Source organism: Notolepis coatsorum (assembly GCF_963971535.1).
Source record: "Notolepis coatsorum genome assembly, chromosome: 13".
NCBI lineage: Eukaryota > Metazoa > Chordata > Actinopteri > Aulopiformes > Paralepididae > Notolepis > Notolepis coatsorum.
Genome location: NC_140177.1, coordinates 128,460,954 through 128,471,209, shown reverse-complemented (window position 1 = coordinate 128,471,209; position 10,256 = coordinate 128,460,954). Strand labels below are relative to the sequence as shown.

At 47.1% G+C, this 10,256-nt stretch overlaps 1 protein-coding gene across 1 annotated transcript; it reads right to left on the bottom strand.

The window, feature by feature from the left end:
- Window positions 1–7,552: 7,552 nt before the first annotated feature.
- LOC311239496 (uncharacterized protein) lies at window positions 7,553–9,828 on the bottom strand (the record flags this gene model as incomplete). The annotated part of the gene is made up of 2 exons (XM_084327802.1): window positions 7,553–7,627; window positions 9,349–9,828. The coding sequence occupies 2 exons, from the start codon at window positions 9,826–9,828 to the stop codon at window positions 7,553–7,555; spliced, it is 555 nt and encodes a 184-aa protein (XP_084183928.1).
- Window positions 9,829–10,256: the final 428 nt, after the last annotated feature.

Sequence of the window (10,256 nt, the reverse complement as noted above, 5' to 3'; positions counted from 1 at the left end):
GGGACAGAGCTTGTCGAAGGAGGTTGCAAGGGCTGAGAGGAGGGTGGAGGTTGCCATCTCTGTGGAGAGAGCAGAGAAGGTGTCACTCAAAGGTAGAGTGGATAGTATGTCAGAGGAGAGGGTGGAGGGGGATAGGGAGGGCAGGTTGCGTCTGAGTGAGACGGTTTGAGTTGGGGTGAAGACCTTTCGGTTAAGCATGAGAGTTAGTGAGAAGGATATGAAGGAATGGTCAGATACATGTAGGGGAGTTACCGTGGTGTTAATGATGCTGGAGTTACGGGAAAATATGAGATCCAAGGAGTTGCCTGCTTTGTGGGTGGGAGGCATGGCAGTGGGAGTCAGGTCAAATGATTGTAGGAGGGAGACTACTATGACTGACTGAGATGAGTCAGGCAGGTTGAAGTCGCCCAATAGAAGGAGAGGGGTACCATCTTCCGGTAAGGAGCTTAGAAGCATGTCCAGCTCATCTGTGAAGTGATCGAGCGGACCTGGAGGGCGGTAGAGTGTAACAATGGTGAGATTGAAAGGATTAGAGACAGATACTGCATGATATTCAAAAGAGGAGAGTGACAGTGCTGGGAGGGGTGTTATTATTCTATGGATTGGGATTGTCTTATATATTGTGCTAAAGGCTCTAATGATAGATCGAAAAGTCCGGGACTAAGAGGGCAACCCTGTCTAGCTGAGCGTGATACCGGAAAGATTTCGGAGATGATTGTACCTGTTGTAATCATGGCCGATGGGTCTTTGTATACTACTTTAATCATATCAATGAAACCTTTACCATCCCTCTTCCTGTATCATTATTTCCCTCTTGACTATCTCCATCTTCATTGGCGGACGACTCAGCCCTGCTGGTCTCCGACAAGAACAAGTTGCAGGTTGAAAAAACCCTCAGCTCGGAACTAGGCAAAATCTGCATATGGCTCGCTGATAACAAACTATCATTACACATGGGCAAACCAGAGTCCATTCTCTTCGGTTCAAATAACAAACTCAGCAAGACCGAAGGCTTCTCAGTTACAGTGGGTGACAATATTGTCACAAGGAAAGATGAAATTACCTACCTGCCTGGGTTCCATCCTAGAGGCAAATCTTTCCTGTGACAAAATGGCATCCAATGTATTAAAAAAAGTCAACCAACGAACTAGATTCTTGTACCGGATCTCCTCTCTGGTAAACAAGAATACCCTGAAGACTCTGGCAGGAGCACTCATTCAAGGGTACTACGACTATGCTTGCACCTCATGGTACCAAAGCACCTCAAATGCGCTAAAAACAAGATTACAAACATCACAAAACAAACTGGTCAGACTACTACTTGACCTTACCCCTAGAACCCACCTCACCCCTGCCCACTTTGACAACCTAGGATGGCTTAGAGTAGACGACAGAGTACAGCAACTTGCAATGGGCCTGGTCTACAAGATACACTATACGACTAAGGTACCCATGTACATGTCAAAATACTTCCCAAAGGTCAGTGAATACCACGACCACAACACCAGAGGAAGCTGAACAAATCATGTTAAACCCAGATTCGGCTCAAACAAGGGACTAAACACGTTTCGCAATTATGCCACATCAATGTGGAACGCCCTACCCAAAGCTGTAAAGGAATGTGAATCCCTACTCACATTCAAAACCACTCTCAAAGAGCACCTACGGGAGGCTGCAATTCGAAACTGGCCACCGTAAATGTCCAAACCCCCCACCCCCTCCTAATATACAGTACAGTCTCCTCCCCACCGCATGGATATATTCTCTCCCCGCCATTATATGTATATTTCTCTCCCACCCACCCACCCCCTCCAAATGTACAGTATCCTCACCACCGTATGTATATTTATCTCCCACCCACCCATCCCCTCCTAATGTACAGTCCCCTCCCCATCATATGTATATACTCTGTCAGGATCTATGGGTAACAGTACTGTATATTTGAATACCGTCAAAATGTATCAGTACTAAATACCTGTATGTCCCTATGCCATAAATGTCATGCATGTTGAGTATGTCATTAATGTCAATATGAATTGAAAATGGGGGACCCTGATGTAAACAAGACAAACGTCTTTCTCTGGTCTGCATCCCCTTAACAATTGTGTGTATTTAATTGAGCCATACTGTATTGTACCCATTCTGCAATCTGTTAAATAAAGTTTTCATTCATTCATTCATTGTCTGTACTGTCTTTATCTAAGGTGGAGCAAATAATATTTGTTTTATAATAGTAATATAATTGTACTGTATATAATATTCGTACTGTAGCCTGAAAGGAAATACCCTTATAGTTCTTTTATTGAATGAAGCAGTGAGACACAAGTTGAGTCTGAAGTCTGGTGCCGCCAAGGTTTTTATCTCGAAGTACACAGAGAACACAGGAAGGATAGCTCTTCAATCCGGACCACCTGCTCGAGTACACCCGCAGAATGATACTTGACGACAGACAGCCACACATTTTTATACAGTATGGTACATAGGCCAACCTCTTTTCTGCCTTGGTGATTGATAGCCGTCATGTCACAGTTTGAGGACAAAGGATCTTATCAGAATGGTGTGTGTATGTCTCTCGGTGTGTATGCATTGATGTCTATGTGATGTGTGCATGTGTGTGTGTTAAAGTGAGAGACATGAGTTTGCATGTCTAGGTGACACTCTCGAACAAAAAAGGGGGGGGTGTGTGTATCTCTCTCTATGTGTATGCATTGATGTCTGTGTGATGTGTGCTTGTGTGTGTGTTAAAGTGTGTGTGCTGGTGTGTGTGTGGGCTTTTGCATGCTTCTGATATGATCATGCACCTGTGTCCAGTACTGTTTCATGGGGCCCTATGTTTACACAGAGACCGTTTCATCGGGTCCCGTGTTTACACAGAGACATCTGACGTCAGTGTACAGCCTGAAGATATATAAGATATTGACAACAGATCAATGAATTAAAACTATCAATCCCCCTTTTGACATATAAATCTATATGTCAACACAACAATTCATTGTGCACCCAACAATATGACACAACCATCAATCATCAAGACATACACTAAGCATGGACCTGTCAAAAGGCCAAGGTCAGGAACAAATAGAGTACATTTCCGGACATATACCTACATATCGGATGACCACCAATACTGCCATCAATACATCAGACCTGCACTTAATCCAAGAGGGCGTGTATATCATATAAGCGTGAAGCTTAACTATACGGGGGCCCAGAGGCAAACATAGCACGAAGCGCATGGAATAGCAGAGACATGTGACAATTAGATGGTCCAGTGGTCATCCAGTAGCGTCCAGTGTCGTCAGGGCCGTAGATGGGCAGGCCATAGATCAAACCCGTGAAATACTAATTACAATCACCCAATATACCCAATATACCCCAGGAAACGAACACGAGGATACACTCATCAAGATTCACTGTATATTCATAGAGGAATGAAAACACAAAAGAAAATAACAATAAACTGACGTTGATTTAACCTTAACCAGGACCTGTAAAATATGGAAATGATGCTTGACCGCTTTCGCATGATGTACATGCCTGAAATACCATGTAAGACAGTTCAGACAGGTCAGTGTTATTCTGCACAATATCAATCATATTTCAAGACAGTTAAGTTTTAGTTCAGTCACATTTTGCATAATTTCAACCAATTTATACTTTCTCATCTATTATTAATTTATTCAGTTGTTGTGTCCAATTCAGTTCAATTTATTCAGTTGTTGTGTGAGTCCACACAGAGTCCAAACACCGCAGGCCATCAGGCAGAGAGCGGCGAACGACACCGTCAGTCAGCCATCACCCCCAGAGGACACTGCATCATACTGAATTCAGGCCGAAGTCCTGTTGCCGGCCCCTCCCCCTCAATCCGGCATCAGCCCTACATTTTCAGGCGAGCAGCGAGCGACAGCTCGTGACATCGGCGGGGTTGTATTTCCACCCCACCACCGGCGGAGAAGGGCCTCGGTACGGTTCTCAGCATGACCACAGCGTCCCTAATGAAGCGGATGACAGCTGACCGTTCCCCATCGCGTCCATGGTCGCTCAGCCTCTCCCCAACCCGACAGCCTGTGGAAGAATCAAAGCACACAGAACACCACATAGCTTACTCAACAACCAGTACAATGCATCCAGACTTATTTATGAGAAAACCCATTGATTGAAATACATAAAAAATGCGTAAAGAACCACTCAACTTTCAGATTCCAAGTTCCGGCACATCTGCGTCATACTTCGTCACCACCACCCAAACTCACAAATGAAAAAGAAGCCCACATCAGAGATACATAAAAAATAATGCAATGATTTTCAATGGTTGCAATCTCTATGCCGAAGGATCATTAGAAAATCAGACTAAAATTCACATAAACCAAATCAAAACAAAACACACATTGTCCCACATCAGAGTATACAATATCCTATGAGTAGACAATATTCTAATGAGTATACTATAAAAAGGAAATAAAAAACAAAACATGCAACAATATCTTGACCCCATTCTCACAACCCTACCACGACCTCATAGAAACTTGCAGTTGGTTTCCCCACATCCTCATCCCCGGATGCCATCATGTCAGCAGAGTCCGGTGGCTCAGACACGGGGGACCCCAGCTGGACAGGAAAGAGACGGGGAGGAGAGCCGGCCGGTGCATCCTCCAAGGGCTCCTCATAGGCCGGTGCCTTGAGCACGGATCCTGCAGTCGCCTCGTGGGCATCCTCTCCATCCCCCAACAGGGCCCCCAACTCGCCCATACACAGGGCCTCCAACTTGCCCATACCATGCATCCCCAACAGGGCCTCCAACTCGTCCATACCATACATCTCCAACATGGCCTCCAACTCGTCCATATCATACATACCACCCTCTCCATCACCTACACACCCAGCCCCCCCCCCATTCACCATCATCCGGTACCCAGCATCCCCTTCATTCACCATCATCTGGTACTCCGGTACTTGCGCGAATCTCGTGTCAACCGCAGTCACAATAACTTTCTCACAGAGTTTCCTGATGCATGGAATACAACAGCATCCACATAGGACAAATAGTGCCACAGACGTTATGAGGGTTACCATTACTGACGCTATCACTGACTTTCCACTGACCAAAATGTTTGCTCAACCATTCACTAACGACATTTGTCACTCCTGAATCAGTCGCCATACTTGCAGACAGGGTCCTCAGCCCCTTCAGGGCTCTGGTTACAGACCCATCACCGGCTGTGTTGTTGGGGAGGAAAGTGCAGCATTGGTCCCCAAATAGCGAGCACACGCCCCCTTTCTCGGCCAAGAGCATATCTATAGCGATCCTATTTTGGTAGGCCATCAACGAAGTGGCTGATAATTGCTCAGACAGTCCCTCAATTGCATCACGAGTCATGTTCCCTAGCCTCTGTAGATTGAAATGAATATAATTGATTCGGTCCACATTCTTATTAGGGGTGATCCAGACGAAGATTGACTCGAACCCTGAAGCAATCTCGTCCACCAGCTTAAACTCGCTCGGTACCCCCCTTGGGATTCCTATTGCATCCACGTAAGTAGGATTATCTGCATACAAATCAAAGCTTGCCGCTCTCCTTCTGCGGAAGAAATGCAGGGGATGCCTGACACGTATAGCAGCAGCAGCTCGTTCTATGTCAGCTACGGAAATAGAGGTTATTGTTACCGGGGCAACCAGTGAGATCAACGTACATGACCCTGTCCATGCCTTATCGAGCGTGTTCCTCAACTTTGTCCCTCCACAATACCAATAGATGTCAGCACGTGATTTTGTTAGTCTAGACACATTTTCCCAACGGGTAACATCTATGGTGATGTTGCACCACGTCTTGTCTATAGCACCCATCCTCTTCTCATCATTTGGTCGGATGTGATCGCGCCTATAGCACACATGATCACCCCGTATTGGATTGAACAAGGGGGGCCTTATGTCTTTGGGCGAGAGTGGGTAAGCCCCGTCCAGGTATCTACACCCTTTACTGGGGTTATCAGTCATCATGAGTTCAGTCATGCACCAGGTCTCATTAATTGAAAACATAGAGGGTACCGTTAGTAACGCCGGTCTCGCTCCTGCACATATTACACATTCCCTTCTGGTTGCAGCCGCCGCATTTTCAGTGAAATCAATCCAATAATTCTTCTGGAAGAATCCAGTTTCCCTGGCAAATGCCCTCTCAATCGTGTCAGAGTCCCCTTTTACAGGTCCAACAACCAGGGAATTGTCAAGGTTTCGAATTACAGGCCTGGGTGGTACGGACAAGGGAGGTACTTCAAGGAGGTCCTCCTTGATTATTATGTGGAACAGAGCACTCGGAAAATCATTGGAGATAGAGGTAAGCCAAAACGACCCCCAGTCGTGTACACCGGGGTCTACAAGGGTTAAATCCAGAGGATTGCAGTTAGCTTTGGTACAGTTCCCGGGTCTAGGTAGTTTGGTGAATACCAGTCTCTGTATCAAGTCTCTACCACTGGACCTTCTCATGGTGGCGTCTATGGGTCGCGGTCCCTTCCTGGGATGTCGGGTGGCCCAGGCCGCCCTCTTGTAACTATCCCAGCAAGGATTAGTGTGGACCGGCTGGTCGTAGTAACTCAAGCATAATACGAACATCTCGTTCGTCATCAGCTGTTGGTATGTAACAGGGTTACCGTTACACGTCAGGATCTCACATGCGTCAAATCTGTAGCTTGCCGTAGCTCCGATATTGAATCTAAACCTAGCGGGGGGGCGTGTCATCCTCCCAATGTCTTCCGACTCCCCTCTCTCATGGGATAACTTAGATACAGCAATAAACCTAGATGGATAAGGGCCCCCGGGCGTGTATGGCTCAGAAACGTCTCGTCTCTCCCGGCTGTGCTCAACCCTTGGCACACCAGAGCTAACATTACCAGAGATATGTTCACGGATGGGTACACATTTAGGATCAGATTTTGGGTTTGGGATGTCGAGCGGGAATGCTACAGCATACCGTAAATCCAATGGTGGGCCTGTATCAGAGGGGATTGCAGTTGTATTTCCTGCTTGTGTGTTCCTATAATATCTATCTACCCCCCATACGAAGGGAGCAATAACCAAGGCGGTCATTGCGACAATAATGAATATTATCTCGGTAGCTGAGCATCCCAACCCGGCAAGTGCCCTCTTACTCTTGGTAGCTGGACATCCCAACCTGGCGAGTGCCCCCTCACCCTTCAATTTGGTGTATTTGGACCCGGGCATTTTTGTCTCTAATCACTGGATACTTCGGCCAGGTCCCTCCGTACTGCGTTAAGATCCCGCTCGGTGGGGTCTCTTGACTTACAAATATGTGTCTTATGCAGCCAATTACTGAGACGTTCCTCCCTAAGCCAGACCTTAACACAATGGGTAGTTACTTCTGCTAACTTGAACGGACCTAGCCAGCGTGGGTCAGACCAATTGAATTTGTTCACTTTTCTCATCACCCAGTCCCCAACTTCCACTGGGCTGGTTTCCACTTCTCTGTCGTCCTTGGTCAGTATCTCGATCACCTGTTGAGATATTGCCATTACAGCGTTGGTCATGCCTTTTACGTAATCACTCAATTCGGAGTGTGCCAGCACCAATGGTGGAGTAGTACTGGGCGCGGTCTGAAACGGGCACGGCATCTTCCTACCAGTAAGCACCTCATGAGGACTCACATTGAGAGTCGCAGAGGTGCTGGATCTCATGGTGAAGAGGACTATGGGAAGGGCTTCCGGCCAAGCCAAACTGGTTGCTTTGCAGACTTTTGCCAACCCTTCCTTGATAGTGCGGTTTGCCCTTTCTACCAGCCCCTGCGATGCGGGGTGGTACACAGCCCCGAATCGGTGTATTATACCGAAATGTTTCTCTACCTCCTGGAGGGCTTCATTAGAGAAGTGGGAACCATTATCGGACCGGATTGCTTCAACTAGCCCGAATCTGGGGATTAGTTCTCTGATTAGCCATTTAATCACTTCGGTTGCCTTCTCAGTCTTGGTGGGAATGGCCTCTACCCACCGGGAGAATGTGTCTACACACACTAACAGATACCTCTTCCCCTCCACCCGATGTTGCACTCCCATATCCGTAAAGTCTATGCAAATTTCTTTCCATGGTGCCGCCGGGGTGGGAAAACTACCGAGACCTGCTTTCAGTGCTGCCTTTGGGTTAAACTCACAGCATATCTCACATGATAACACAAAGTATTTACAAATATCCCTTAGGTGGGGGTGCCACCAGTGCTGGGAGATGAGGGTGTTAACCTTTGACCCTGCGCAGTGCCCTCTACTATGTGCTTCCTGACAGAGTAAGTTGAGTAGTCCAGCCGGAGCTACCACCTTCCCCTCATGGTTCCTATATATACCCTCCTGATCCCTGCTCGCTCCCTTCTCTAGCCACGCCTGCTTCTCCATGGGAGCCGCACCCTGCTGAAGTTCTCTGATTCGCTCACTCGTTAGTTCTCTCCCTTCTGGAGTGTCCTGTTTTCCTGTAGTTGGTTTCTGGACCAATTGCTTCTGCACAGTGGGGTCTCGGTATCCAGCAACGCGTTTAGCCTCCATATCAGCAGCGTTGTTCCCCTTTGTGATATATCCCTCCCCCTTTTGGTGTCCTTTGCATTTCAGTACAGCCACCTCAGCAGGTGCGGTCAATGCTTCGTAGAGTTTAGTAAGCTGTGTCAGATGCTTAACAGGTTCCCCTGACGAGGTGACATACCCCTTCCTCCCCCAATGCGGCATGTCAACATGAATCGCATGTGTGGCATACGCAGAGTCCGTATGCAAGTTTACCTGTTTACCCTCAGCTGCTAAACATGCTTCTGTTATCCCCACTAGTTCAGCCAACTGGGCTGACGCGGTCTGGGGTATTATGCCCGATGTCACTGTGGAGTATCCCCCATCCATTCCCAGTTCTACCACAGCATAGGATGAGATAAGTGCACCAGTGGGGCCATGATGACTGTGTCCGTCGCTAAACAGTGTCATGTCTGGTGAGTCGAGTGGGAGGTCAGACAGTGACTCATGCAGCTTCATCTCTTGTCGCGTTCGTTCAATACAGCAGTGGGTGTCTGCTCTGCATTCATGATCCTGTTCAGTTTCCATTTGCTCAGCCATGTTAACTCTATCTGTGCTGAAGTGTACATGGGTCATCCCTAAAATGCGCTTTAGGTTTTCCGTCCTATGGCTTGATAGTGTAAACGCACTAGCGTCTAAATATGCCTTGACACCATGCCCTGTATGTACAATGGTCTGATTGTCCATTGTGATGTGTGATGTCTTTTGTAAAGCCTTACCTATGGCTGCAATGTTACGAGTGCATGATGGATGACCCATCTCTATTTTATCTAGTCTAGTACTGTAATACATCAGCACCTGTCGCCCCTTCTCTGTCTTCTGGTACAGGACTGAGTTACAGATCCCGCCCGTTTCGGAGACATCTAGATGAAAAGGTTCGGAGTAGTCAGGTGTGTGGAGAGAGCATGCTTCGGACATGGCTGTTTTAATCTCTATGAAGGCCCTCTCGGCCTCTCCGGTCCAGATCAATGGGGCTTTATAGTCTTGATATCCTGCCTCCGTCATCATCTGTCTCATAGGAGTCACATAATCAGCAAAGTTTGCTATGAAGTTCTTACTATACGTCACTAGTCCTAGAAACTTCATCATTTCTCGTACCGTGGTTGGTTTCGAGTAGTGCAGGATGTCATGTCTAGTGCTATTAGTCATCTCAGCGCCGTCTTGGCTGATTACCTTCTGGAGGAATACAACCTGTGGGCGTCCTACTTGGAGTTTTTCTCGAGACACCTTGTATCCATAGTGGGCTAAGGAGGCTAACACAGCCTGTGTCGCCGTCATGATATCAGCAGAGGTTTCAGCCGAGATCAAAATGTCGTCCACGTATTGGTAAATGGTAACGCCCTCCGGCAACTTAATGCCTTGAAGGTGTGTCTTCAATACATGATTAAAAATAGAAGGAGAGTCTATATATCCCTGGGGCAACCGGGAGTATGTGTATTGTTGCCCCTTGTAGGTGAATGCAAATAGTTCTTGACTCTCATCATCTATGGGGATACTGAAGAAGGCATTAGCAAGGTCAATACAGGTGAACCATATCTGTTCAGGTCTTTTTGCATTCAATATGGTGTAGGGGTTTGGTGTATCATACTTAGTGGTCTCGACCACCTTATTGATTGGCCTGAGGTCCTGGATCATTCTATAATCCTTTTTACCTGGTTTGGGAACTGGATTTATAGCGGTGTTCCAGCGAGACCGGGTGGGGTGTA